This window comes from Tilletiopsis washingtonensis (assembly GCF_003144115.1).
Source record: "Tilletiopsis washingtonensis strain MCA 4186 unplaced genomic scaffold FA09scaffold_19, whole genome shotgun sequence".
Lineage (NCBI taxonomy): Eukaryota > Fungi > Basidiomycota > Exobasidiomycetes > Entylomatales > Tilletiopsis > Tilletiopsis washingtonensis.
In genome coordinates, this window is record NW_020312016.1 from 96,309 (window position 1) to 122,785 (window position 26,477).

At 66.7% G+C, this 26,477-nt stretch overlaps 10 protein-coding genes and 1 non-coding gene across 11 annotated transcripts; 4 read left to right on the forward strand and 7 right to left on the reverse strand.

The window, feature by feature from the left end:
• Nucleotides 1-267: 267 nt before the first annotated feature.
• On the reverse strand, nt 268-993 carry FA09DRAFT_331581 (hypothetical protein). The gene has a single exon (XM_025743083.1). The coding sequence runs from the start codon at nt 740-742 to the stop codon at nt 497-499; it is 246 nt and encodes an 81-aa protein (XP_025596253.1). The 5' UTR covers nt 743-993; the 3' UTR covers nt 268-496.
• Nucleotides 994-1,093: 100 nt separating this feature from the next.
• FA09DRAFT_t43 lies at nt 1,094-1,175 on the reverse strand. Its single transcript has one exon. It is a non-coding gene; the product is annotated as a tRNA-Thr (tRNA).
• Nucleotides 1,176-2,137: 962 nt separating this feature from the next.
• FA09DRAFT_326366 (hypothetical protein) lies at nt 2,138-2,651 on the reverse strand (the record flags this gene model as incomplete). The annotated part of the gene is made up of 2 exons (XM_025741205.1): nt 2,138-2,383; nt 2,430-2,651. 2 exons carry the CDS (start codon nt 2,649-2,651, stop codon nt 2,138-2,140), a joined length of 468 nt encoding a protein of 155 aa, XP_025596254.1.
• Nucleotides 2,652-3,747: 1,096 nt separating this feature from the next.
• Nucleotides 3,748-5,580, reverse strand: FA09DRAFT_101822 (putative YKT6-snare protein for endoplasmic reticulum-golgi transport). The gene is made up of 5 exons (XM_025738945.1): nt 5,534-5,580; nt 5,339-5,474; nt 4,460-4,840; nt 4,085-4,314; nt 3,748-4,018 (listed from the first exon to the last, which is right to left on the reverse strand). Coding segments are annotated over exons 1-4 (612 nt in total). The 5' UTR covers nt 5,536-5,580; the 3' UTR covers nt 3,748-4,018; nt 4,085-4,221.
• Nucleotides 5,581-6,017: 437 nt separating this feature from the next.
• FA09DRAFT_331585 (mitochondrial glyco protein) lies at nt 6,018-7,188 on the reverse strand. The gene is made up of 4 exons (XM_025743084.1): nt 6,702-7,188; nt 6,496-6,645; nt 6,193-6,310; nt 6,018-6,122 (listed from the first exon to the last, which is right to left on the reverse strand). The coding sequence occupies exons 1-4, from the start codon at nt 7,161-7,163 to the stop codon at nt 6,076-6,078; spliced, it is 777 nt and encodes a 258-aa protein (XP_025596256.1). The 5' UTR covers nt 7,164-7,188; the 3' UTR covers nt 6,018-6,075.
• A 226-nt stretch (nt 7,189-7,414) lies between these two features.
• Nucleotides 7,415-10,064, forward strand: FA09DRAFT_331586 (hypothetical protein). The gene is made up of 5 exons (XM_025743085.1): nt 7,415-8,021; nt 8,076-9,582; nt 9,637-9,691; nt 9,748-9,823; nt 9,893-10,064. Exons 1-5 carry the CDS (start codon nt 7,451-7,453, stop codon nt 9,901-9,903), a joined length of 2,220 nt encoding a protein of 739 aa, XP_025596257.1. The 5' UTR covers nt 7,415-7,450; the 3' UTR covers nt 9,904-10,064.
• A 132-nt stretch (nt 10,065-10,196) lies between these two features.
• FA09DRAFT_331587 (PLP-dependent transferase) lies at nt 10,197-12,947 on the forward strand. The gene is made up of 6 exons (XM_025743086.1): nt 10,197-10,375; nt 10,432-10,914; nt 10,973-11,829; nt 11,880-12,221; nt 12,275-12,491; nt 12,548-12,947. The coding sequence occupies exons 1-6, from the start codon at nt 10,250-10,252 to the stop codon at nt 12,911-12,913; spliced, it is 2,391 nt and encodes a 796-aa protein (XP_025596258.1). The 5' UTR covers nt 10,197-10,249; the 3' UTR covers nt 12,914-12,947.
• A 1,423-nt stretch (nt 12,948-14,370) lies between these two features.
• Nucleotides 14,371-15,883, forward strand: FA09DRAFT_101931 (hypothetical protein). Its single transcript, XM_025738947.1, has 7 exons — nt 14,371-14,562; nt 14,617-14,709; nt 14,757-14,818; nt 14,871-15,070; nt 15,126-15,251; nt 15,304-15,492; nt 15,543-15,883. The coding sequence occupies exons 2-7, from the start codon at nt 14,688-14,690 to the stop codon at nt 15,649-15,651; spliced, it is 708 nt and encodes a 235-aa protein (XP_025596259.1). The 5' UTR covers nt 14,371-14,562; nt 14,617-14,687; the 3' UTR covers nt 15,652-15,883.
• FA09DRAFT_101851 (hypothetical protein) lies at nt 15,564-17,399 on the reverse strand. Its single transcript, XM_025738946.1, has 3 exons — nt 16,267-17,399; nt 15,754-16,168; nt 15,564-15,679 (listed from the first exon to the last, which is right to left on the reverse strand). The coding sequence occupies exons 1-2, from the start codon at nt 17,254-17,256 to the stop codon at nt 15,854-15,856; spliced, it is 1,305 nt and encodes a 434-aa protein (XP_025596260.1). The 5' UTR covers nt 17,257-17,399; the 3' UTR covers nt 15,564-15,679; nt 15,754-15,853.
• A 344-nt stretch (nt 17,400-17,743) lies between these two features.
• FA09DRAFT_331588 (hypothetical protein) lies at nt 17,744-18,774 on the reverse strand. The gene is made up of 4 exons (XM_025743087.1): nt 18,183-18,774; nt 18,070-18,126; nt 17,888-18,016; nt 17,744-17,798 (listed from the first exon to the last, which is right to left on the reverse strand). The coding sequence occupies exons 1-4, from the start codon at nt 18,507-18,509 to the stop codon at nt 17,772-17,774; spliced, it is 540 nt and encodes a 179-aa protein (XP_025596261.1). The 5' UTR covers nt 18,510-18,774; the 3' UTR covers nt 17,744-17,771.
• Nucleotides 18,775-19,198: 424 nt separating this feature from the next.
• FA09DRAFT_331589 (kinesin-3 motor protein) lies at nt 19,199-26,126 on the forward strand. Its single transcript, XM_025743088.1, has 16 exons — nt 19,199-19,683; nt 20,050-20,291; nt 20,349-20,362; nt 20,414-20,860; nt 20,920-21,179; nt 21,231-21,265; nt 21,316-21,372; nt 21,426-21,572; nt 21,626-21,832; nt 21,904-22,053; nt 22,108-22,248; nt 22,299-24,905; nt 24,963-25,231; nt 25,289-25,397; nt 25,541-25,623; nt 25,682-26,126. The coding sequence occupies exons 1-16, from the start codon at nt 19,626-19,628 to the stop codon at nt 25,716-25,718; spliced, it is 4,863 nt and encodes a 1,620-aa protein (XP_025596262.1). The 5' UTR covers nt 19,199-19,625; the 3' UTR covers nt 25,719-26,126.
• The last annotated feature ends 351 nt before the right edge of the window (nt 26,127-26,477 follow it).

Sequence of the window (26,477 nt, forward strand, 5' to 3'; positions counted from 1 at the left end):
GGCTTGATGCCTGAGAAGAGATGCGTGCACAATGTCGAAGCCACTCTATGCGAGCTGTGACGGCAGTCCCTCGGCGCTCACTCGTCACGCCAACACACAGGAGCACGGAATTTTGCGCAGGCGGGACGCAATAGGCGCAAGACGAACAGGAATAGCGTCGCAAAAAGTGGCACGCATGCACTTCCATTCCTACTCTCAGGCGCGCTCGCATGTACAGAGCCGCAGCCGTAGTGTGATGCGGCAACAGCTCGCCTATGTAGATAGCACGTAGAAGAGAGCCTGGAGCGGCATGCCGCGGGGCCATGAGAGCGAAACAGGCCGAGCGCGGTGAGTCGGCGCTGCAGGCGCCAAGGTGGGTGGCTTGCGAGGCCGGGTCGACGAGAGGCCCGGCTGAGGAGCGAGCGTCGGTAGCCCGACAGCCGCGAGTGCGAGTGCGCGCCGGCGTTCTAGACTGGCACGGCTTTGATGTCGCTGCGGCATGGGCGACCGACCGCAGCTAGGCCGCACCATGGATGCGCTCATTCGCGCTCGCCGCAAAGCGCTGTCGCTCAGCAGCATCGGCAGGATGCTCGCGCACGCTGCCGCTCTCTTCATCTTGTGCTCCAGCCGCGGCGGCAGCAGAGGCGTCGCTGCCGCCCGGCGAGGCGGTCTCGCGAGGCACGATGGCCTTGTGCCGCTGCGCGCGCAGCTCATCCACGTCGGCGCTCGTCAGCTCGAGGGCGGTGGGCGGGCGGCGGATCATGGCTAGGATAGGCGTGTGTCAGCGCAAGCGAGCAGACCACCCTTGCCGTAAGCGTGCGCAGTCAGAAGCGAGGGAGAAGCGATGAGAAAGCGAAGGAGAAGGGCACAGCACGGAGACAGCGGCGCAAGCGCTGCCGAGAGCGGAGGCGCGCAGCTGCGGCACATGCGATGCGGCGACGACGAGCGGGCGGGGCCCTGCATCATGGAGCGCAGAGCTACGCACTGGGATGCCAGCAGAGGCGATCTTGGCGGGGTGGTGGTCGGGAGCCAAGGCGCGGCGCGTGCGCCACGAGACCAACACCTCGCCGCCGCGCCGGGCAAAAAGCAGCCCCCGCGCCCCGCGCAAAAAGCATGCCCCCAGGCAGAATCGAACTACCTCCTCAGTATGGCATACTATGTACTAGTACCGTATTCTACCGTTAAACTATAGGGGCTCGTTTTCTGGCAAGATCTTGAGAAGATCTGGTGAGCCGAAACATAAAACACACGCATTCCCAAGGCACGGAGCGCGCTGCGGTTGCCGACCTGCTGCGAGGCAGCTAGAAGTACCGCCGCCGCCGTTGTGCAGCGTCTCCAGGGGGGGGGGGGGTGCCTCTGGCACACTGCCCGAGCAGCTGTGGCTGCAGCGGGGGCAGCACTGTGAGTTTGAGCCAGAGGCTGCGCTGCAGTCAAAGTTGTTGCTGCGGCAACAATTCACGCATCCACGCCAACCTGCGCAGCGCTAGTCTCTTGCCTGGGTCTTGCGCGTGGCAATTGCGCCTGCCAGCGCGCTGTCAGCACTTGCAAACCAGTCCTCCTCTGAGATGCCCTTGCGGTCTGCAGTACTACCTGAGCGTGCAGCAGCATTGAGGCAGTTCTGCTCCTGCCCCTCAAAGAGCTGAGGTATGGTCAAGTAGAAATTCTTCTTCCAGCACACACCATTGGCGCCTTGCGCAATGAGCAAGCTGCAGGCAAGAGCCAAAAGCAGCCATTGCCCTCAATGCGCGCAGCAGCAAGCTGCACCTGTGCAACCTGGGTGGGCTCTGCTTGCACTTGAACCCAGAGCCGTTCCATGGTGCAGTAGATGTCTGCAACATGCTGGCAGGCGGTGCTCCCAGGCCAGTACCAATATGTCCCTGCCCCACACAAGCAGTCATGGCAATCAACAGAGCAATTGCAGCAATTAATGAGCCAGCCCATGCTCCATGATCTCAAGGGGCACGCTGGCGGCCAAATATAGTGCATTCTTGCACTTTATTGACAGCCTGCAAGACAGAACTGCGCGCTGGCGCAGCTGTGCTGCGCTGCTGCTGCGCATTGCCTCCTGCTCTCCCCACATTCAATCCCGCCTTGGACCACAGGCTGGTCCAGTCACGCACACACTTTATCAACAATGTTGGTCTAAGTGCCCTGCCAATCAAGGAGGCTGCGGCGCCAGAGGCAAAACTGCTCTGCCCGACAATGTCTTTTCAATGCCAGGGAAGTCCTTGATGGTGCTTGCCTTGCTGCGCTTGCCCAACAACGTCTTGTCATTGCCAGGCAAGTCCTTGACAGCGCTTGCCTTGCTGCGCTTGCCTGACAACGTCTCAGTCTCCTCAATGCTGGCAATGCCCAGCGTCTTGTTCAGCACGCGGACATGGCAAGGGAGGTTGAGGGAGGTCAGCTGAGGGAGGTCAGCGTGGGCAAAGGCAAGGAGATTGCGTACACACTTGGGTGGTGAGCAGCATGATCTCCTTGTTCTGCCATTGTTGGCAGCAGAAGCAGGACCGCGCACAATGTTGCCTCTGCTTTCTGAGGAGCACCAGGGTCTGCCACTTAGCTTTGGGCCCGCATGGCCCTGTGCCCGCAAGCACTGGCGGCAATGAAGCACAGCACAAGTACGCAACAAGTGAGAGGCATGGCAATGAAGGTGAGCAAGAGCACAACACCATTGAGGGCAGTGATGGGGGCTGATGTGCCCAAGACAGAGGCCATGCAGGCCAACATGCCCAAGCAGTACAGCCTGCATGGCCAGCGCAGGGTGCTCTGCATCAGCTGTCTCAGGTAGGCACGCAAGCACCAGGGCAGGGCTTGTCTCTCTAGCCTGTCTCTGCTTGTTGACATTGCTTGATCTTCACAACCAGCCCCCTCCCCTCTTCCTCTGGCCTCACATACCAGCTGGATCCATTCCTGTTCTATTTGCTGCTACTTGCTCCCGTTGCCCAGTGTCTTTGTAAAACTGCCTCTCTTCCTCACCAACAAAACTTTACACATTGACCAGAGTTCTCTCTCTGTTCTTGCTTCTGTTGTTCAGGGACACCCAATGTCTCTTTGACAAGGCTCACGCTCATCCAGACTCTGCCAATAACCTTTTGCCCTTGTTTGGAGTGAGTCAAGATGGCGCCGCGGCTGCCGCCCAAGCTGCAATGAGCGCATTTGCGGCTGCGCAAAGAGGAGTTGGACGTCAACGTTGACATTGGCGCTGAGGCTAAACACAAGATTGTGCTTGTGCTGCAACGTGCCAGAGCGCTCTTGCTCAGGCAAGGTGGCTAAATGTGCACGCAACAATTGGACCAAATAGGCTCACTGCGCTCAAGCCCAGAACCAAGACACTGCACAAGCGGCAGGCTCACATTGTTCTTGCCAAGCTGGTCAAGCTGTTGCTACTCACAAACAAGCAGCCTGCTGCTCCTATGCCTTGCGTGCCTGCAGCTTGCACTCCTGCTCCTTGTGCGCAAGGTCAGTGATGGAGAGCGCGCGCAGGCATTGCGCAAGCGCGCCCAAGACTGCTTAATGGCTCCTCAATGCTGGCAACACCAGGTGACACTGGCTGCAAGGTCATAGTGAGCGCACTCAAAATGTTGTCCTGCATGGTCTGGCAAGCGGCTGCTGCATGCAATGTTGGTAGTAGACAGCGCCACAGTGGTGTGGTGGGGGCAGGGCAAGGGGGCGCTTTGTACTGACAGGCATGACGTGGAAGACAGGGTTGGTGAGACCAGAGGGGCCCGGGGCATGCCGGAGAATTTTGTCTGCAGCTTCAACTTCATTGAACTTACACTTGCCCTGTATTTTATGAAAACCCCATCATTCTAGCTGTGCATTCATGCGCCAGCCGCTCACTTTTCAGTCCGCCGTTGTCACAGCCGCGCCTGTTGCTTCTCACACCTCAGTCACAGACACAGGGACCGGATATGCATGGACACAGACGACGGCAGATGCGCGGCGCGGGGCAGTATGAGCTGAAGGAGAATAGGGAAACAAGTGCGCGGCGAGGCGAGGAGGGAGAAGCGGATCAAATGATGATGCAGCACGAATTTTGCTGCGCGGCGAGAGGTAAGAGCAATGGTCAGCAGCGTAGACAGCGCTCGAGGCGAGGGCAACTGACTTTCTTTGCGCTCTTGTCTGGCGAGGTGAGCGGGGCAAGAGTCAGTCATGGCGGCGCGGCGCGGCGCTCGTCGGCGACACTCACAGAACCTGCGGAGAGGAGTCAGCGAACGCATGATGGCACCGAGCGGGCAGCACTCACATCTTGCTTTGCGCGCTCAGGCTGCCGCTCTTCTCCACGAGCTTGTCGAGGTCCTCGCCGCGCTGCAGGACCGAGTCGATCGTCTTGTGCTGCAGCCGCACGCAGTGTCAGCCTCATCATCGCCCCGCCTCCCCCTTCTTCATCGGACCGCCTTCCGCTTCTCCAACGCCCCGCTCATCTTTCTCCATCGCTCCGCCTCCCCTCCCCCATCGCCATCTCGTCTCGCCTACTCACCAAGACAATTTTCGTCTCGTCCAGCTCCTGCTGCACCTTCATGATCTGATCCGCCTGTCTCGGATCCTGGTAGCGCTGCAGGCTCTCCTGCGCCTGCGGAAAGACGCTGTTCTCGAGGATCCCGACGCCCTTTGCCGGGCCCGTCGCGCTTCCCGTCGTGATGGCATTCACGCGCGGCTCCCACGTGCCGCGCGGGACACGCAGCAGGAAGTCGTCGAGCGTCTTCTGAAGGAGCGAAAAGGCGACGCGAGAGGGATACTCGCTGTCGCACACGAGGACACCGACGATGCCGTCGGATGCGGGACGCGCGTGGACGTGCGCCGTGTAGGCATTCTCCTGCACGCTTTGACGCTGCGTGGGAGGAGTGCGCTCGGCGACGGTCTGCGCGGGCGAGTGTCAGCAGCGCCCAGTCAACGGAGCGCCAGCAGTGCGGCATGATGCATCGCCGAGTTGAGCGGCGCGTGCGGACGTGCAATGGACCGCAGACGAGGTGGGACAGCGGCTGCAGCCTGAGCGCCCATCGAGTGACCTGCTGCGCTCCTTCCTCACGATCATGCGCACACGACGCAGCAGGCCAATCGCATCTCGCTGCTGTCGTAGTACGCAGCCGAGGCGCGCCGCCTGCGCTGGCTGTGCGAGCGCAATAGAGCTCTCCCACATTGTCCATCTAGGCGGCCGATCGCCCATCGACGCTGGCCAGGCTAGCTGCGAGCACAATGCTGCACCGGCGCATCCCTGCCGCAGCGACGTGGCGCATGGTGCTCTGCCTCGCCCGCGTCTCAGCCGTCCCCCCTCGCACACCGCACGGCCTGCCGCGCCGCCGCCCGTCCCGCCGCACCCCTGCCCGCCTCGCCGCGCCTGTCTCTCTCTGCCACGCACCTTGCTCATGAAGCCCATGACATCCTGCACGGTGCCGCGCTGCAGGAAGCCGAAGCTGCCCAGCTCCCAGGCCGAGACGAGGCTGACGGCGCCGGCGCCCGGCGGCGTGGCGTAGAGGTGCAGCGCGTAGATCTTCCTGCGCGCGCAAGAAGAGAGTCAGCGAGGTGGCGGCCGAGGGAGGGAGGGGCAACGGACATGGTGGGGAGAGGAGGGTGATGGTGGTGGGACGTGTAAGGGGCGCGCGGCCGCTGTGGAGCAACATCGCGCCGCTCCGGCGGCCCGCCAGCCGCGCGCCAGCGAGATCGACACGCCACATGCGCGCCGCGCAGCGTCGCCTTCAGGGGCCGGCGCCACCTCCATCTCGCCGTCATCTCGCGGCGCATCATCACGCACAGGCGACAGTCACGGGGTCGCTGCTCTTCACTGGCGAGTTTAACAGTCTCACGCGACCCCACAGCGGCGCAGGAAACGGGCTACTACTAGCGGCACTAGACTCTCCTGGGCGCCTGCTGCTGCTGCGCGTAGTGCTCTCAAGCAGACTCTTACACGCCGATCACGTCAAGCAAGCGACGGCCGAGGGAGAGCCGGCATGCAGAGCCAGCAACTACGCCTCTGGCCCTGCTCTGGGCCGATGCTGCACCGCAGACACGCAGTGACTTGGGCTCCGTACTCCCGCTCAGGCAGTCACAAGGCCCGTCGCTGAGTGGTGTAGTATGGCATTAAGGCTCGCGCGCGCCTCAGGCATCGATGAACGTCTTGACGTTCTCGAGCCACGAGCAGTACTCTGCCGCCATGAGCACTCGGCATCAGCCTCTCTCGCTCCCTCATCCTCTCTCTTGTCGCGCAGCACTCACCGCGCTGCTCCTTGAGCTCCGCAAAGTCCGGCACGAAGCGCGCCAGGTCCGAGTCGATGCCGCGCTCCGTCAGGAAGGCCTCGAACTGCGCCTGCACCGACTCGTCGAGCGTCTCGAACTGCAGACAAGAGGCGTAAGCGGTGCGGCGAGAGGCAGAGGGGGCTCGAGCGGCGTCGTATCGCATGATCGTCTGGCGTTGAGCGCAGCACAGCAGTTTGACCGCTCGCCTTCAATCGCCGCCGCTATCTACCCGGCCATGCCTCTCTGCTGCTCTTCACCGCCGCACTCCATCCCGCGACTCACCTGCGGGCCAATGTACAGTCCCCGCCGGTTCCAGTCGGCCTCGGCGGTCAGCTCCGTCGCGAGCTTCTCGTCCTTGTAGAAGCTGATGTTCTCAATGCCAAACTCGCCGTCGTGCGCCTGGGCGTCGATGGTGAGGGAGCCTTGTCCGGGCTGCAGCAGAGGTGTCAGCGTAGGTGCAACGTGGATGGCGCCTCGGGCTAGCTCACCTTGCTGATGGTGATGGCGCAGCGCACCGGAAAGCCGACGTCGGGCTCGCCGTCGTCGTGGTTGGCCTCCTCTGCGTCAATCTCATCGTGCTCCGGCGCGCTCGTGTCAATGTCGCCGATGCTGAACAGCACGCGGATCTTCTCGTTGCCGTAGCTGCGCGTCAGGGCAATCTCGTCCGAGCCGGCCACATCCTCAATCTTCCAGATGCCGGCGGCCTGGAAGTCCGAGACGAAGGCCGGCGGCGCGGCGTCGGGCGACGACTCGTTCTGCCGCTCGTAGCTGATCTCCTGCGCGAGGCGCGACGAGAGCTCGGCGTCCGTCTCGCCCGAGCCGCAGCGCGCGAGCGAGACGCTGAAGGCGCGCACGGGCGCCACGGCCGGCAGCGCACGGGCGATGCGCGGAGCGACGCGGGCGGAGACGCTGAGGCGCGGCGCGGCGAGGCGGAGAGCGGTGCGGAACATGGTAAGAGAGGGTGATGGAGGAGGAGGAAGGCGCAGCGAGCGGTGTCCTGTCGGGGCGCACGTTGCTCTGCGGCGCGGCGAGACAAAAGTCGGTGGCTTGAGCGCCGTTGTATTCGGCGCTCGCCGCCTGTAGTGCGCGACTACAACCCGCGCGAGGCCGAGTCCCGCACCGTGCGCCTCCCGCTCCCCGCTCTCCGTTCTTGTTTCCGCTTGCGGCGGCGCGTCCGCCTCGCTCGCCCTTTCGCTCCGCACCACCACCACGCCGAGTCGTGTGCGGCTCCTCCGCCATGCCCCTCTTCCGCCGTCGCTCCTCGTCGCAGGGCGGCGCACCGCGCACGCCCGTCCTCGCCGCACCGCCTGCGCTGCCGGCCCTGGCGCTGCCCGACGTCGCGCTCGGCAGCATCGCACCTGGCGCCGCTGGCGTGGCGACACCTCCGCTGCCAAGTCTGGCCACTGCCTCCTTCGCCGATGCCGCCCACGCCGAGAGCATGCCGCGCTCGCGCACCGTGCCGCAGTTCCACCGGCCCTGGACGCGCGAGGGCTACGAGGGCCGCAGCAGCATGAGCACGACGGGCGGCGCATCCACGCCGCCCATCGGCGTGCGCTCGCCCTACACTTCGCCCGTGCGCAGCGGCCCACCGCCGAGCTCCTTCCGCACCTCTTCCTTTACCACTTCGCCGCCGCCGCCGCCCGCACAGGCAAAGCGCGCTGCCGAGATCGCTCGCGCAGCGAGTCTGCGGCGCATCCGTGCGCCGCCAGCGCTGCAGATCCTCGTCGCGGGCGCTCGCGGCACGGGAAAGACGAGCTGGCTGCATGCGCTGCTGCGCGCTTGCGCGGAGGATGGAGTCGATGTCGATGGTGAGCTGCAGTGCCCTTGGCTTGCCCGCCGCGCTGCTGACATGGCCTGTGCAGATGCTCTCTTCACGCCAGGCCTGCCTCCGAGTCCGCTGCATCGCAATCGCCTCGTCCATCCGCCTGTGCCGCTGCGCACTGCAGTGATGCAGACGCTTGGCACTCTGACTTTGCGGTCAGCGCAAGCGAACGCGCGACGCATGTCGGTCGTCTCGTCGGCGTCCGGCAGCACAGGCGGCTCCGCGCGTCTGACCTTGCACCTCAGCGACTCGCCCGGCCTGCGCTTCGATACGGCGGCGTGGGAAACTGAGCGTGCCCTGCGCTCGCTTCTACATGCCCTCGACAGCCGCATGGCGCGGCGTATGGCCGAAGAGGGCCGCGTGGAGCGTACCGCCGCCGGCACAGGCGCCCGTTCGCGCGCCGCGACTCGCAGCGGAGACGGCACCGACGGCGTCGTCGATGTCATCGTCTACTTTGTCGATGCCCTCTCTCTCGTGCGTCGCCGTCCTCGCCCTCGAGCTGCACCTGCGGCAGCGGCGACACAGCAGACCGATGCGGCCGCAGCGCTAGGTCTTCAATTCGACGGGCCCGCCCTGCTCGGTCTGGCAGATAGCGCCTCGCCAGTCACGTCGCAGGCCGTGCTCGAGCCTGCTGCGCCCTTCGACGAGCAAGACGACGACGACGCCGATGATGAGGACGCAGACGATGCAGAGCTCTGCATCGCGCCGCGCGAGCTCGGCGCCATGGCGCGGCTTGCCGAGCGCGCAGCACTCGTGCCCGTGCTAGCTCGCGCCGATCTGCTCTCCGAGCATGCGCGGAAAGAGGCACTGGCTGCGGTGCACACGTCGATGCAGCGCGCAGGCATCAACCTGGAATGGGCCGGCCAGAGTCTTGAGCCGAGCGAAGAGCTCGACGACGCATCGGCACGCGGGACGGAGCGGCCCAAGCTTATCCGTCTGCGCTCACGGCGCAGCTACAGCGGTTCACAAGCTGGCATCACAAGCGGCGCCGTACTGCAATGCAGCTACTCCGCCGCGTCCTCAACAGCCGACGTCTTTTCCGACGACCCTGCGCCTTCGCCTCCCAAGCTCAGCCTGCCGCTGTGCATCTTCACGCCCGACTCTGTGCCGCTGCCTCTCGGGCGCGCAGGTGCGCCCACGCTGAGACGTACGGGAAGCAACAGCAGCGTTTCTTCTGCAAGTCGGCCGCGCTCGCTATCGCACGGAGGTCGCTCGGCTTCCGCCAGCTCGGCACTTGTGCCGCCTGTGCCGCCGCTGCCAGTGGGCTTGAGCCCTACTGCCTCTCCCGACCCCGGAGCGCGGAGCAATGGCAACGGCAACGGCAGCGCGCATGGGCACGGCAATGGCAACGGCAATAGCGCGCCGCCGGCCTCGTCTTCGGGCACTGCCACTTCGGTACCTTCCTCGTCCCTGCGTCCACTCAGCGCCGCCGAGACGGCAGCACTGCAGCGAGCGCGGCGCGAAGCCGAGGCGGAGCGCCTGCAACGTGAGCTGGAGCCGCGCTGGGTGCGCTCTTATGCGTGGGGCGAGGCGGACGTGCGGGATCCGTGAGTGCGCCGCGGGTTGCTCAGACGACTGGTGCTGACGTGTGCCCTGCACAGGCAATGCTCCGATTTCATGCTGCTGAAGAGCACGCTGCTCGAGTCGCACGTCGAGGTGAGCCCACGGCCGAGAAGCGTCAGCCTCGGCGGAGCTGACTCGGCCCCCTGCAGGTGTTCCGCCAGCGCTCGCGTGCCACCTACGAGACGTACCGCGCGACGACGCTGGCGCAGCGCCAGGTCACGCCCGGTGAGTGATGATGCTGCTGTACACCCGCACATGCTCCAGGCTTTCACTGACGCTCTCCGTGCTCCCCAGTGGTGCCCTGACCCCGGCCCGTCGCTTCCATACCCCGTTCCCTCTCCTTTGCTGCATCTTGCTCTCGTTCCTTGTCCGTCACCCCGTTGCAGTCTGCTCGCTCGCTCCGTCACCTATTGTGCTGCAACGTTACCGCTCTCTCCCTGCTGCTGCTGCAATGTCAAAGCGTCACTCGAGGGAGCAAGAGCATGCAGTGGGAGGGCTGCTCCACATCAAGGCCGGCCGGCGTCACGTGACGATGACTCGGCGCCACGGCACAAAGTGCCTCGGCGGCGGCTTGCGCCCTAGTCTTCCAGCCCCGGCACCCTGCGCGGGTCATCCTTGCTTCCCCACATCATCCACCTCGCATCACCCCGCATGCCCGTGCCCGTGCCCACGCCCGGCTCGTCTCAGACGGCGGCGGCGCCCAACGGCACGCAGCCGTCGCCGCGCGAGCTCGTCGCTGCGCTCGCCGCCAAGCGCAGTGCCATTGATGATGAGCTCGTGCGTGGCGCAGCTCGATCGTCAGCTGCCGTCGTGCTGACACCCCGCACCTGCAGTCCGTGCAGATCGACGTGCTGCGCTCGCACAACGTCGATGCCCGCACACCGCTCATCGACGCCCAGGGCTTTCCGCGCGCCGACATCGACCTGCTCGCCGTGCGTGCGGCGCGCCAGCGCCTCGCCGAGCTGCGCAACGATCGCAGCGCCGTCGAGCGCGAGCTGGCCGCGGCTGTCGAGGCCGCACTGCCGCGGCAGTCTGGTGCTGCGGCCCTTGCGACTGCGCCGGTGGCTAGCGCCGCTCCTGTGCAGGCTGCTGCACCCGGCGCTGCTGCCGCCTCGGCGCCGAGTGCGAGCCAGGCAGCGGCCGCGGCGGCGCAGGAGGACTACGCCGTCGGCACGTCGATCCCGCCGCAGACGGCTCACGCCGTGTCGGTCAGCCTGCCGCGCTGGGCGGACAACATCGACTACGAGGAGGGCCGCCTGACGGATGTGATGCAGACGGGCTATCCGCGCTTCTTTGTGCATCGCAAGGTGCAGGCGGTGAGTCGGGCGATGGGTGAGCAAGGAGGAGGAGGGAGCTGACGATTCGATCACCCAGCTCGCCGCTCTGCTGCAGAGCAAGTTCGCCGACCCCTCGTCGCCCGAGGCCGAGGCCGTGCTGCTGCTGCCCACTGCCCGCTGCGCCTCGCGGTGTCGCTCCTTCATCATTGCGCAGAGCCGCGCGCAGGGGCTGGCAGCGCCCGCAGTGCGCATCGTAGCCTACCGCATTCCCGCGTCAAGCGTCGCCGGCGCCAACCCGTGCAACGCAGGTGCGCCGATGGACGTGCACGTCGTGCTGTTTCCCACTTCCAGCTGGAGCCTCGCAAAGGCCTTCTGGCAGCACACGGGCGATGGCATCTCGAGTCGCTTTGCTGTCGATGCGCTCGCTCGCATCGAAGCCAACAGCACGCCTGATCCGTCTCGGCCATCGACATCCAACGGCACGCCCGCCGGCAGTGCAATCCGCTCGCGCAATCGGCATTACGCGCGCGCTGCGGCTCCCAGCGCTGCGGCTGCCGAGGAGGCGACTCCGCAGCCGGCAGCAGACTCGAGCAGTGCTGCAGCAGTGGCGGGCACCGAGCACGAGACGTACGTCGAAGAGCGCTATGCACGCGTGCTGCATGCCTCGCTCGGCTCTCTGGCCAAGATGGCGCTGCGTCGTCGTATCGCCGGCACATTGCTGGCCGACCGCGCGCCTGGCGCTACGGCTGGCGCTGCAGCACCCGACGTGACAGAGGGCGAGACGGCGCCGACCGTGCGTGAGGGCACGGGCCTGCGGGAGGATGATGTGTATTTGTACCCGGCGGGCATGAGCGCCATCTTCCATGCGCATCAGGCGGCGCTGCGCTGGCGGAGGCAGGAGCTTGGTCTGACGGAGGAGGAGGTAGACAAGGCGGGCAAGAGCATCAGTTTTGGGTGAGTCGCAGCACAAGCTGTCGTGTGCGTTCCCTGCTGACAGCGCGCAGCTTCTCCTACGTCGACACGCTCAAGATCCTGCAGAAGTGGGGCGCCGGCGCGCTGTTCTTCGGCAACGGCACGGGCGCAGATGTCGAGGCGCTCGAGGCGCAATTGCGCAGCAGCAGCGAGCCAGCGCCCGTCGCCCTCTTCTGCGAGTTCCCCTCCAATCCCTTGCTGCGCTCGCCCGACCTGCACCGGCTGCGCGCACTGGCAGACGAGTTTGGCTTCCTGCTCGTCGTCGACGAGACGATTGGCAACTTCCTCAACGTCGAGGTGCTCCCGCTCGCCGACATTGTCGTCAGCAGTCTGACGAAGGTCTTCTCGGGCGAGACGAACGTCATGGGCGGCAGGTGAGTGCATGAGGCATTCGCGCACTGTCACGCAGCTGACCACGCCGCGCCAGCCTGGTGCTCAATCCGCACTCGCGGCACATCGATGCGCTGCGCACGGCGATGGCGGAGGAATACGAAGACACCTACTACGGGCCCGACGCCTGCGTCATGGAGCGCAACTCGCGCGACTTTGCCACGCGCGTCCACCGCATCAACCGCAATGCCGAGACGCTGGCCGACTTTCTGCGCGACGAGATCGGGCGCGGCGTGGTGCGCGATGTGTACTATGTGAGTGTGCTAAAGCTGCAGACCGCTTGCTTCGAGGCTGACCCTTGGCTCGGCAGCCCAAGTTCCAGACGCGCGAGCTCTACGATGCCTGCCGGCGCCGCACGGCGCTGCTGCCGGGCGTGTCGGCAGAGCAGGGCGGATACGGCGGCCTCTTCTCTGTCACCTTCAGCAGTGCCGCCGCGGCCAGTGCCTTCTACGACGCGCTGGACGTGGCCAAGGGTCCGAGCCTCGGCACAAACTTCACCCTGGCGAGCCCCTACGCCATCCTGGCGCACTACGGCGAGCTCGAGTGGGCTGCCGAGTTTGGCGTTGAGCGCAATCTGGTGCGCGTCTCGACGGGCCTGGAGAGCGAGGACGACCTGCTGGCCACGTTTGCGCGCGCCCTCCTCGTGGCGTCGCGCGCGGCCCGCGCTGCGCGGTGAGGCGCTGGGCACAATGCAACGCAAGTCACCGATGCCTGATGTGTGAGCTGACTTGGCGATCTGTCCAACCTGACTGCGGCTGCGGCGTGGAAGCGTGAATCGAGCTTGGCGGGCGGCGCGTAGTGCGCGCGTGCTGCGCGCGTGCCGCCTGGCGTAGTCAGCGCTGCGGCGCATCGCTAATCGGGCGAGGGCGCCTCAAAGCAGCGAGCAGTGCAGCGCCTGCTCCGTCTCTCTCACCACCATCTCCGCTGTTCAGCCTTAAGGCCATCAGCTGCCGCCATGCCGCCGCCCGCCGACCACGCGCTCAAGGAGCGTGCGGCCACGCGCTTCGCCTTCGACGACGAGCAGCCCGTCGCCGACGCGGCGAGCACCTTCTCCTTCGCCAAGGCCAGCGCGCCCGTCATTCACTCTGCACGTCCCGGTGAGGCAGTTGCGCCTGTTGCTGCTCCGCTCTTCTCCGCAGCAGGCGCAGGCCGCAGCGCCGCACAGCTGCCGCCGCCGTCCGGCCAGGCCTCCGCATCCGTCACCGCCACGCCGCGCAAGGCGCCCGCCGCGCGCGTGGTGGCGCAGAGCCGCAACGCTGCCGGCGCTGCTTCCACGACCTTCAACAGGGGCCGTGCAGTCGGAGGTCCTGTGCCCATTAAGGGCAGTTCCGGGAAGATGGCGCGCACGCTCAGCTCCGTCCTCGGCACGCACAAGAACAAGAATGCCGGCGCCGCGCCGAGCATGCTCGCCGATGCGCCGGTGCAGAAGGCCCCGCCTGTTCTCGGTGAGCAGCAAGCCACGAGCAGCCGAGCAATGGTCCCTCCTTCTCGCAGTCATGTCGCAACGGACGCTAGCGAGCAATTCGACGCGCATACACCCGGCCTCGACGTCGGTGCTGCACCCGAGAGCCCGTCGCGCAAGCGTGCCGGCGACGACGAGCTGCTGGAGCAGCCTGCACAGCGCCGCCATGCATCTCAGTCAGAGCCTCGCAGTGGGCCCTCGACGCCGCAGCCGCAGCGCAGCCAGGACCGCCGCAACAACGATGATTCGCGTGCGCCGTCGCCCGTCAGTCCGACACCGTCTGGCTTCCGCCTCCTCGGAGGTCTCTCGGCATCCGCCTTCAATCTGGTGGCCGGCGTGCGTCGCTCGCCGTCGCCTGCCGAGGAGAAGACTTTTGGATTCACCTCGGGCGCTCAGCATGCCGCTGCTTTTGCGTACAACAGCGCGCAGGCCATCGCCGCGCTCGAGACGACGTGCAAGGCGAAGGTGAGCAGGCTACATGACGTCTCGAGAGTCTCGCTCACGCACCTCGGCCACAGGACCAGCAGCTGCAGGACATGCAGGGCATCCTCTTCGAGCGCAGCGGCCAGCTCGATCAGATCAAGAAGAGCGCGCGTGACTGGGCGATGAAGGCGCAGGAGGCGATCGCCAGGCAAGTCTGATCCCTGCTGCGAGCGGACAGACTCGCTTACGCATCACGCAGCGCCGACGACCTGCGTCATCAGTACGACGAGCGCGCTCGCGCGCAGCAGCAGAACCACGCTGGCCTCGTGGTACGCAATATTCTTCCTTTGGCTACCGATGCTGACCTTCTCTGTGTCAGTCTGAGCTGCGGGAGCTCAAGGCGCTGCGCGAGCGCTACAGCAGCCTGTGCGAGGGGAACGGTACGTGCCTCCGAAGCAGGCCTGTCCACGCCAGCGCTGATGCCCCGCGCTCAGCCAAAGACTCTCTTCCGGCTGTCAAGGAGAAGATCCAGAAGCTGTCGGAGAGCGTCGTGCTGTGCAAGCAGATGCAGCTGCGCATCGAGGACGGTGCGCTCTCCGTGCCGATGTGGAAGAGCTACGCTGACACACCCCAGTGGAGCGCTGCATGAGCAGCGAGAAGGAAAAAGCCACGCAGGCGCTGTATGACCGCGCCGAGGTGCGGGACATGATATCACTGCCACGTCTCGGCGCTGACCACCTGCCTACAGATCCAAGACCAGCTCAAGGCGCTGAGACGCGAGCTCGACGGCGAGCGCGGCAACACGACGAGCGCGCGTACCGAGCTCACCACCACCAAGGACACGCTGATCCAGGCGGAGCGCTTCATTGCGCGCCTGGAGGAGCGTGCCAAGGCCCTCGACGGACAGGTCGAGGCGCTCGAGTGTCTCACGACCGAGAAGGAGCGCAGGTGGGCCGCTGGCCCGCCACCATACCGTCCGACGCTCTCTCACGCCTTGCTGCAGCATCACGGAGGCACTCGCACGCGCCAAGCGCCTCGAGGAAGACATTACGACGCTGCGCAAGAAGGAGGACAAGCAGGCCGACGTGCTCGAGACGCTGCGCAAGAAGGAAGAGGCCATCCGCGAGAGGTGAGGAGCAGTCCCTCTTGTCATTCATCGCGCGCTGACTTTAGCGTCCCAGTCTCTCGGCCGCGCAGGGCGCCCTGCGCGAGTCTCAGGGCGCCGTCGAGCGTGCTCGTCTCGAGAAGGCGACGCTCGAGGAGCAGGTGGCGCAGCTGACCGCCGCCAAGGAGTCGCTCGAGAAGGCTGTGGTGGCTCTCGAGGCCGACAAGACAGGGCTCGCTGAGAATCTCAGGCTGACGCAGCTCGGGTGCGTCGTGTGAGGCCTGCGCAAAGTGTGTCCGCTGACCCTGCGAACAGACTCTCGAGCACCGATACCATCGCAAAGGAGCGTCTGGCAAAGATCAATGTGCGTGCACGTCGTCGCTTGAGTAATTGCCTGGCTCACAGCATCTTCACAGGAGTTTGACGCAGAGCTGAAGCGCGCCAAGGCCGCGCTGGACCAGGTGAACGCCGATGAGAACGCGACGACGGTGAGCATACAGGCTGTCTGCGCCGTGCCGCCACTCACCACTCGATGGCAGCGTCTGCGCCAGGCACTCGACAGGGAGACGGCACAGGTGACGGAGCTGCGCAACGACCAGCGTCTCGGCGAAGAGCAGCGCCGCGCGCTACGCCACGAGCTCGACACCACACGCCAGGCGCTCGAGGACGTGCAGAAGCAGTGTGCCGGCCTTCGAGACTCGAGCACCGACGGCGGCCGCCAGCTCGAGGCGCTGCGTGAGCGCGAAGCCAAGGCGGAGAACAAGCTGCGCGAGCTGCAGCTGGCGTTGGAGAAGGCTCAGGCGCACGGCGAGAGCATGCAGGCGCAGGCGACCGAGGCGGCCGAGAAGGCTCGTAAGGCGGAGGCGGAGTGCCAGGCGATGGCGGCCAAGCTTGCGGACCTGTCCGAGAAGAGCAACGAGGTGGCGGCTACAAATAGGGAGCTGGACCTCGAAAGTGGGTCAGATCATTGCCGGATGGGCAGAGCCATTGCTGACCGTCCTTCGGCAGTGACGAAGCTGAAGGAAGGCCTCGAGCTCACCCTCGAAGATGCTCGCCAGCGCGAGGCCAACTGGACGGAGCACAATGACGAGGCCGAGGTGGAGCGCAAGCGCGTCGAGAAGGAGCACGAGCGCACGCTGAGCGAGCTGCGGCTGCGCAGCGAGGAGCGCGACGAGGAGCTCCGTCTCGGCGCCGCCGCCATCGAGCGCGAAGGCACGATGCTGGAGCGCTTCGCCGACAGTAACATGGTGCGTGGAGAGCGACCGGGCGTGATGACCATAGGCTGATGCAGACCTACCCAGACGAAGCAGGAGTTCGCCCTCTTGCGCATGCACAAGGTGAGAGCGGCTCTCGCCGCTGGATCCTCAGACGACCGCTGATGTCCCTGGCGCAGAGTCAGATCATGGAGGGCTTCACGAGGGAGCAGGCGAAGAAGGACAACGAGATCAAGAAGGTGCGGCGAGGAGAGCAACTCTTGCTGTCTGCGTGTGTTGACGCCCTCGCAGCTGCACGGCGACCGCAAAGTCATCGAGGAGAAGCTGAGCCGCGTGCGCGCTGCTCGATGATGCGCATCCCTCGCCGCCGCTGACGCCTCTCGCGCCTCCATCAGCTGCAGCAGGACTTGGACAAGAAGCAGCGCGCCAGCCAGCGTAATCTGCCGCCGGACCAGCAGCGCCGCCGCCTGCCTCTGTCCTCCGACCCGCTCGACGAGACGCTGCAGGTGTGTGCCCCGCGCGCCACAGCCAGCCGCACGAGTTGCTGACGCTGGCGAGCAGAGCCAGCTGGCGGATGTGGGCGAAGCGAGTCCGCTGGCCGGCGCCACGCAGCGCTCGGCGGTGCGTGCCATGCTCGAGGGCGCACTGGTGCAGCGCTGACCTTGCACTTGCAGAAGTCTCTGCTGCCGCCTCTGACGGCGTCGGCGCGCCGCAGCGGCACGATCAAGTTGAGCAGTGAGCTCGCCGGCAGACGTGTCCGATGGCGACGACAGCTGACAGCCGTGCTTGCAGCCGCATCCGCCGTCTCGGCGCATTCCACGCCCTCGCGCACGGTGCGTCGCGCGTGTGCCTTCGGCAGCGCAGCGCTGATCACCTCGACCCGTGCAGTACTCGCGCCGCGGCGTCAGTTCTGCGTCTGCCTATCTGGCGCAGGAAGAGTCGGGCTCCTCGGCGTCTGCGTCGTACCTCTTGCGCTCGCGCACGTCTGCCGAGCTGCACGTGCGCGACCCCGACGCTACGCTGCGCGGCGACGACGAAGGCGATGAGCCGTCGCAGGTCATCGAGGCCGCTGACACGTCGTCGCTGACGAGCACCGACAGCGATGTCGCTACGAACGACGCGGCTGGCGCTGATGAGCCGGCCAGCGGCACGCAGGCCGTGCAGCGCGCCGGCAGCCGCCGCCGTGCGTGATCCAGCATTCCACCTCGCTTCACTCGCCTGCCGTGTCCATCCTCGCCATCACATACCTGTGCCACTGTCCCATGCGTCACCCAACCCACGCTCCCTTTGCGCCTCGCAATGACCAGCATCGAAGCATGCAGCATGGGTATTAGCGTCGCCACCACCACAGAAAGACCTGCAGCGGCAAGTGACAGGTCAGCGGTCGGCATGAACAAGCGGCGCAGCTCATCTCCTCGCGCTCGAGGAGCGGAAGCGGACACGCACAAAGATCCAGCCCACGAAGAGCACGAAGAGCAGCATGTTGCAGCCCCACCCTCGCTGGCGCTTGGCCATGGTGTTCATGCGCCGAAAGGTGCCGCCTAGATAGGCCGAGGTGGTGCTGAACGCCTCGGACTGCGCTCGTCGTCAGCCACTGCGCGAGAGAGGGCAGGGGCGAAGGGACGCACCAGGGTCGACATTTCCGCCGTGCCGTCTCGCACTTCTTGCCCGATGCCCAGCGTGATCTGGACGGTCGTCAGCACTGCATTTTGCCACTCGCTCACTGCAGGTCTCGACGCACCTCCTTGAGCAGCCGCACCTTGCCCGCCAGGCCCTCAATGTGCGCCTCGTTCTGCTCCTCCAGATCGAGCGCCGTGCGCTCAGCTGCGGTCCAGCGGCCCAGCGGCGGCGCATACTCTTTCTTCGGCGCGCCGTACTCGGCATACATGTCCTCTTCTGCGCCGCCTGGCCCGCCACCGATTCCAGAGGAGTAGGGATGCGACGAGGAGGAGGAGGAGGCATACGGCTGCTCGTACGGCGATGGCCCGCGTGGTGCAGACGCGTGAGAACGCGGATAGGCGGACGCGCCGAGCAGCGCGTGCCGGTCGGCGCCGGGTCGTCGTGACATGTCGGAGCAGGCAGATGGGCGAGACGATAGAAGCTAAGGTGGATGCGAGGATGCACAAGCGTCGAGGGCGAGGCGAAGGAGGCGAAGAGACGCCAACTCGCTCGCTGGCGCCCGCTGCGGCTCCGCTTCCGGCGCCATGACGCGCGCCGCGCGGGAACAGCTCCCACGCCGTCTGGCTCCGCTCCCGTGCGGCAGGTGTTGGTCTTCCTGCTCGAGCCTTGAAGCCGTGTGTCTTGCCTCACGCTGCCCTCGAGGACAAGCTTTTGTTCGCGAAATGTAGACGGGAGCGGTCCGGATTGGTCTATGGAACACAGAAATCGGCGGGGCCCAGCAGAGTGTGCGTCTGGTCGCGGGACGCCAAAGAGCTGCTCAGCTTTGTTGGGCGCGCTCTGAGCGCAGTTTGGTGCTGATGCCCGTGCTCTTTGCCCCGCGGCTCAGATCTCTCTTGGGTCCTCAGCGCCCCCACAGGCCTACTCACATCCTTCTGACCACCCTTCCAGCGCTGTCTCCATCCTCACCGTCCCCCTTGGGCGCCCGCAAGCTCCTCATCACACGCACCACACCCGTCGCCCATCACTGTTCTCACGCCGCGCGCTTTCCTCACCGCAAGGCGTGGGGCGCGCAGCGCGGCGGCGGTGCGCGTGTGCTCGTGCGCTGGGCGAGGACACTCGACTGCTGCCGTGCCGGGGCCCTGACGCCCAGCTGTCACGCCGCCGAGCCTCGCCGATCAAGAAGCACAGCGCTCGCTCGCAGCGCTGCTTCGCTCGCGACCACCACTCACGCCTCTGTCACGCTCCAGCATACCCCTCTCTGGCTTCTCCTCATAGACTGCATCACGCGCGCCCGGCACTACAGCCCGATAGACCGGCCAAGAGACCTGCCGCGCTTGTCGGGCTCAGACCCGTTCCGCCGCTCGAGCACAACCGCGCCGCTGCTCGTCGAGGCTCAGCAAAGGCGAACTTCGGCTGGCCAAGGCGCTCCGTGCTGCCTACGCGGCCGAGCGCTTCGCCTCGCGGCCTGCTCGTCGCGCCCGGCCTCAGGCCGCCACCTGCGCCGCTCGCGCGCTCCGGGCCACGTGTTGCTCTCGCCGCTGCCAGCGCCCTGGCCTAGAGCATCATGGCGGACTCGGGCAACATCAAGGTCGTCGTGCGATGTCGGCCGATGAACTCGCGAGGTGAGTGTGAGCGCACAGAATTGCCACACGGAGCAGCGGGGCCGGCAGGAGAGAGCAGGGGAGGCAGATGGGTGGCCGGGCGTGCATGGAGCCGGCGCAAGGGGCGACGAGCAAGATGCCGGCACAGGGGCACAGTGGCTCGCGGCGGGGTCGTGCTTGCGCAGTGCAGATACCAGGCAGTAAGGAGGGCCGCATGCTCCAGCGGACAGCCTGCGGGACACTGCGTTCGTCGCGAGAGCGTCGAGACAAAGGAACAACCCGCTGGCCGGCCGGGCCTTCGTCGCACCTGCTTTGAGCGCACTCGGGACGCCGCGTGCCCCAATGCACTGCCCTCGCGGCGCAGTCGCTGACCACTGCCTGGCGCAGAACGAGCGCGCGGCGCCTCGCCGCTCGTGCAGTTCACCGGCGACTCGCACCAGCTGGTGCTGAACCCGCCCGGCGAGGGCGACACGCGCGAGACGAATGCTGCGGGCGGCAGCAAGGCGACGCGCAAGAAGGCCATGCCGTTCTCGTTTGATCGTGCCTACGACGAGAACACGGAGCAGCACGAGCTGTTTGACTACGTCGGCCTCGATGTGTTGAAACATGCCTGGGAGGGCTTCAACACCGTGAGTCCTCTGCGCCCTTGCTGCTGCCCTGTTGCTGATGCTCGTGCTGCGCCACAGTGTGTCTTTGCCTAGTGCGTCTGTGTGTCGAGGCTGAGCACGAGCCTGTGCTGACCACCTCACAGCGGCCAGACGGGCTCGGGCAAGTCGCACAGCATGGTCGGCTATGCGGCCGCCAAGGGCTTGATACCGCTCACGTGCTCGCAGCTCTTCACCGACGCGACGGACAAGATGGCCGCCGACGCGGATCTGAGCATCACCGTCGAGGTGTCGTACATCGAGATCTACAATGAGAAGGTTCGCGATCTGCTGAATCCGAAGAACAAGGGCAACCTCAAGGTGCGAGAGCACCCCAGTCTGGGCCCTTACGTCGAGGACCTCAGCCGCTTGGCGGTGGCGACCTTTGCGGACGTCGAGCACCTCATGGACGAGGGCAACAAGGCGCGCACGGTCGCGGCGACGAACATGAACGAGACGAGCAGTCGCTCCCACGCCGTCTTTACCCTCGTCGTCACGCAGAAGAAGCTCGACCGCGCGTCGAATCTGTGTGCCGAGAAGGTGTCGCGCATCAGGTGCGCGCCGATCGTGAGCGGGGGGACGGGACCACGGCGACTGACGTGCACACCCGCAGCTTGGTCGACCTGGCGGGCTCAGAGCGCGCCAACAGCACCGGCGCCACGGGCTCGCGGCTCAAGGAAGGCGCCAACATCAACCGTTCGCTCACGACGCTCGGCAAAGTCATTGCCGCGCTGGCAGCAGCCAGCGCCGAGCCGGCACGCGGCGCCAAGAAGAAGACGGCGCTGGAGAACTTTGTGCCGTACCGAGACTCGGTGCTGACGTGGCTGCTGAAGGACTCGCTGGGCGGGAATAGCAAGACGGCCATGATTGCGGGTGAGTGCAGCGAAGGGCCGAAGCGCGGCAGGTGCTGAATCTCGGACGCAGCCATCTCGCCCGCCGACTACGACGAGACCCTCAGTGTGAGTAGAGCGTCGTGCATGGCCCGAGCGCCGGCTGAGCTCCTCCACAGACGCTGCGCTACGCCGACTCGGCGAAGAAGATCAAGAACAAGGCCGTCGTCAATGAGGTGTGTGCCGTGCGCGGGCTGTCTGCGCGCACCCTGCTCATGCCCCAGCGCAGGACCCCAACGCCAAGCTCATCCGCGAGCTCAAGGAGGAGCTTGAGATGCTGCGAGCGCGCGCGGCTGTCGGCGGGGGCGGCGGCGACGAGGGCGAGTCGACGTGGGACCCCACGGCGCCGCCAGAGAAGCAGATCGTGCGGTACAAGGTGAGTGTGGCGCAGTGCCGCAGCTGGGCACCGCAGACTGACGCCTTGCACAGACCAAGTCCGGCGAGATCAAGACCGTCACCAAGGCCGAGCTGCAGGAGCAGATGGAGAGCGCCGAGAAGCTCATGGCCTCGGTCAACGAGACGTGGGAGGACAAGCTGCGCAAGACGCAGGAGATCCAGGTCGAGCGCGAGCGGGCGCTCGAGGAGCTCGGCATCAGCGTGGAGAAGGGCAACGTCGGCGTGCACACGCCAAAGAAGGTGCGTGCACAGTTAGACGAGGAGGAGGGGGGGGGGGGGTTGCAGAGCTGACGCACACATCGCGCACGCAGCTGCCACATCTGGTCAACCTCAACGAAGACCCGCTCATGTCCGAGTGTCTCGTCTACCAGCTGCGGCACGGCATCACCACCGTCGGCAACTCGGAGAGCGAGCACGAAGGCGACGGCCCGGCGATCCGTCTCAGCGGCAGCAACATTCTGGTGCGTAGTGGAGAGTGGACCGCCGCAGCTGTGCTGATCCCTCCTTCGCCGCAGCCGCAACATTGCCAGTTCGACTTCACGCCCGACGGCACCGTGCTCATCCTCAACAGCGGCGGCGGCATGACGATGGTCAATGGCAAGCGTGTCGCGCCCGACGAGCCGCGACGGCTGCGCAGCGGCTACCGCGTGATCCTGGTGAGGCGCAGAGGTGCAATGTGCTGAGCGGCGCTGACCTGGCAGCGCAGGGCGACTTTCACGTCTTTCGCTTCAACCACCCGGAAGAGGTGCGGCGCGCCCGCGAGCGCGTCAAGTCGACGCTCGCCCTCTCCACCGGCGAGGAGCTCAACGAGACGACGACGGGCTCGCCCGGCGGCACGCGGCCCGACTCGCCCATGTCCAATGCCGACGACGGCGGCGACGTCGACTGGACGTACGCGCGGCGCGAGGCGGCACTCGCGCGGCTCAAGGGTCACGACGCGGCGTTTGACAACCTTGAGCCGCAGGAGCTGGACAAGCTCTTCGAGGACATCTCGCGCGCGCGAAGCAAGCGGGCGGGAAGCAACCTGCTGCGTCCCGACAGCCGCCTGAGCTCGATCGACGACGGCATGAGCGAGTCGGCGGCCAGCTCGCGCGTGCATCCCTACTCGCTCAGCACGTACACCGACGACACGAGCATCGACCCGTGGAGCCACGGCGGCGCCGGAAGCGAGTGGGGCTCGCGCGCCCGCGAGCCGTCGGCGCCCGCCACGCCGGATCCAGACGTCACCGTCGACGGCCAGACGCAGGAGCGCATGCTGCGCCTCAAGGTCAAGGAGTACGAGGAGCAGCTGTCGCGCCTGACCGCCGCTGATCCCGACGCGCCTGTCGTGTACACGCCCGAGCAGCGCGAGCTGCTGGCGCGCGTGCTGATCAAGTGGCGCGGGCGCACCAAGGTGTCGATGGCCGAGGACGTGCTGGCAAACGCCGTGCTGCTCAAGGAGGCCAACGTGATCAGCCGCGAGCTGGGCAAGCAGACGTCGCTGCAGTTCTGCGTCGTCGATGCGGCGCCGCTGGGGCATCCGTCGTCGAGCATCGAGGCGATTGCCGGGCTTGACGAAGTCGACGACGTGGCCGACCCGGCGCTGGCGAACGCGCCCAAACCGTGCATCGCCGTACGCGTCGCCGACCACCTACATGCCGCCACGTACGTCTGGTCGCTGCCGAAGCTCGAGGCGCGCCTGGCCAAGATGCGCAACCTGTACAGCTTCATCGACCGGCCCGAGTACTCGCAGCACTTCAACTGGGCCGATCCGTTCTACGAGGTGCCGGCGCCGGCATACAGCTTCGTCGCCTGTGCCCTCGTGCCGCTGTGTCCCCTCGCACGCCGCGTCTCGAGCAAGTTCCGCGTGCCCATCGTCGCGCGCCACACAGGCGTCGAGCTGGGCACCTGCAGCGTCGAGGTCAAGTTTGTCAGCCTCTCGGCGAGCCCGAGCAAGCGGGCCAATGGGTCGAATGGCTCCGCATCGCCGGTGTTCGCTAGCGACGGCGAGCTGCCGGCCGGGCACAAGTTCGGCCTCCAGGTCACGGTCGACGCTGTGGAGGGGCTGCGAGCAGAGCACTTTTCGCGCGTGCACGTGCAGCTGCGCCTCAGTGCCGTGGCGGGGCCAACACTCGAGGCCGACGAGGTGTACGCCTCGGTGCCCGCCGATCTGGCAGCGAACGAAGCGGTCAAGCTGCGGCGCACGCTCAGCTTCCTCCTGACGCCCGCGATTGCCGAACATCTGCGCAGCGGCGTGGCGCCAATTGAGTTTCACGCGCGCGTCACGGAGGCCTACCTGCAAACGCTCGAGGCGCACGATGCGGCAAAGGAGGCGAAGCGACCCATCGGACGTGCACCAGACGCCGCGGCAGGCCAGCTCTCCCACAAGTCGCCAGCAGCCGGGCGCCTCGCCGAGACGGAGATGGTCAGTGAGCAGCGCCACGACGTGCTGGCGTTTGTGCAGCTCTGCGAGCTCGACGACCGCGGCGAGTACGAGGCAGTTCAGGTGCGCGCCCAGTCTGCCCTCGACCCGGGCGCCTTCCACCTGCGGCAGGGCGTGCAGCGCAAGCTCGTCCTGACGCTGGCGTCCGATTCGGGGCGGCAATTTGCCTGGACGCGCGTGACGTCAGTCGAGCTGAGCCAGGTCCGACTGCTCGACGCCAAGGGCCGCGTGCACGTCTCGACGCTCGGCGAGCCCGTCTCGTTGCAGGTGCCACTCAAGCAGCAGACCGTCGAGTTCCGGCCCAACGGCACGAGCGAGCTGCGCGTGTGGGCATGGTGGGACAGCGGCGTGCACGACTCGCTCTTCCTCAACCGGCCGACGCCCAGCGGACAGCGCGTGCTGCTGCGCCTGGCGTTCACGGTTGACGTCGAGTCGTGCGCCGCGCCGGCGGAGTTCAGCATGGACGTCGCCGTGAGCATTGGCGGGCGCGATGCCAAGCCGCAAGGGCGCCTGCTGAGCATGGTCAGCGCCGCGGCGACGGGCGCGCGCGTGCTCAGCAAGACGAGTGCACTCTTTGCGGTGCGCCTCGTCCCGCCGCCGGCAAGGCGCACGCGCGAGCTCTGGCGCCTCGACACGGCGGCCAAGTACGTGCGCGGCGAGGAGGCGCTGCACGGTGCTTGGCGCCCGCGGGGCGTCAGCCTTGTCCTCGAGCACACCGCGTTGATGCGCCGCGAGCGTCGTCGCGCCGAAGTCGAAGGCGTGCGTGCACTGCTTGCCGCTCGTCCGCCGCTGGCCCTCTCCAGCGCGCCGACGGACGGCGAGCGCGATGCGACGGAGCTGCTGAGACGCAGCGTGGCTTGCTGGACGGCCGCTTGCCGCGAGGCGCGTCTCGTGAGTCTTGGCAGTGTGCAGCTCGGAGGTGCGGCGGCTGACATGCTTTCGCCGCAGTCTGTGCTCGCGCAGGACACCGGCACCGAGGTCGACACCAGCAGCGACACAAACGGCTCCGGCCTTTCCTCCGGCCTCGCCTCTCCCGCCATGCCGCGTTCGCCGCAGCCGGGCAACGTGGCGCTCCCGGCGCCGCCGCCGCCCGAGAAGCTGACGGCCGAGGTGAGCCTCGTGCCGCGCAGCGATGCGGCGGCCAAGCGCGGCTGGCTCGCCATGCCGGCCGAGCCGCACTCGGAGCGCTGGGTGCGCCGCTGGTTCGTGCTGCGGCGGTGAGTGCAGCCGAGAGATGTGTCCTGCCGCGGCGAGACTGACGATGCGATGCGCAGCCCATACCTCTACGTGTACGAGTCGAGTGCGGAGCTCGACGAGCTGATGGCGATGCATCTGGGTGCCGTGCGCGTCGAGCATGACGTGCACATCGAGCAGATGCTGCAGGTGAGTCGGAGGTCACGTCCGGCAGAGGCAGGGCAAGATGGAAGGCCGCTGGCGGGCGCCGTCCCCGTCGAGGCGCCGATCCCTGTCGAGGCGCCAGGCAAGGCTCTCACCGCCACCGCACCGCTGACGCTCCTCTCCCACAGCGCCCGCACGTCTTTGGCCTGTACACGGCCGCCAACTCGTACTTCCTGCAGGCGCCGACGGAGCGCGAGCTGGACGCGTGGATGTGAGTGGCCGCCGCCGAGCGTCCGCGTCGTCTCTTGCTGATCTCTCCCCCTGCCCAGGCGCGCGCTCGACAGCTTCCACACGGCGCGCCGCTGATCCTTGTATACCCCTTTGCGCCGGCAATGCAGCGATGCGCGGCCGTGTGGAGCCCACACATGAAGCGTGTGTGTGTGCTGGCCCGGCGTGCGAGACGAGCCCGGAGGCGTTCTGTTGCGCGCGCTCGCCGACGACGACGCGGCTGCTCCCACGCCTGCTGCGCCCTCCACATCATCTGCGCAGCGTCGCAGTCAGGCACAGCCACCGTCACCCCCAGCCGCCGGCACGCGCCTCTCGGCCGCAAGCAAGCCACCGCTTACTCTGCATGCCGCCCCTGTGCCGCCCCTGACGCGCTGCTGCGCTCAGCAGCCCCTTTGCTGACGCTGCGTGGCCTCGGGCGCTGCTCCGCCGATCAGCGGCGTGTGCTTGCGCCGCGCTGCCAACGCCGGAGCCGGAGTCGGCCTGCCTGCCGCGCATCCCGCGGGTCCGAAGGTCCGCCCCCGCGGCCCGGTGATGATGATGCTGCGCGCGCAGCTGCAAGCGAGAGCCTCGAGCTCTCCGCGGCGGCGCCTCATCAGCAGCGTCAGCGTGGCGAGTTGCTCTTAAGCCACCATCTCCCTCGCACCGCTCCTCTGCACCACCTCACTTCGCTCTGACCGCACGTCGCCTGCCGCCTCGCGTCACTCCTGCCGCTCGCGACCCGGCCGCCCGCGCATGTCCCTGCGCTCCTCGCTCCTCACCCTCGCCCGTGCCCGTCTCGCCGCGCTGCCCTCGCTCGCCATGGCCGCCTCAGCCGCCGCCGCACCCGCCGCAGCCGGT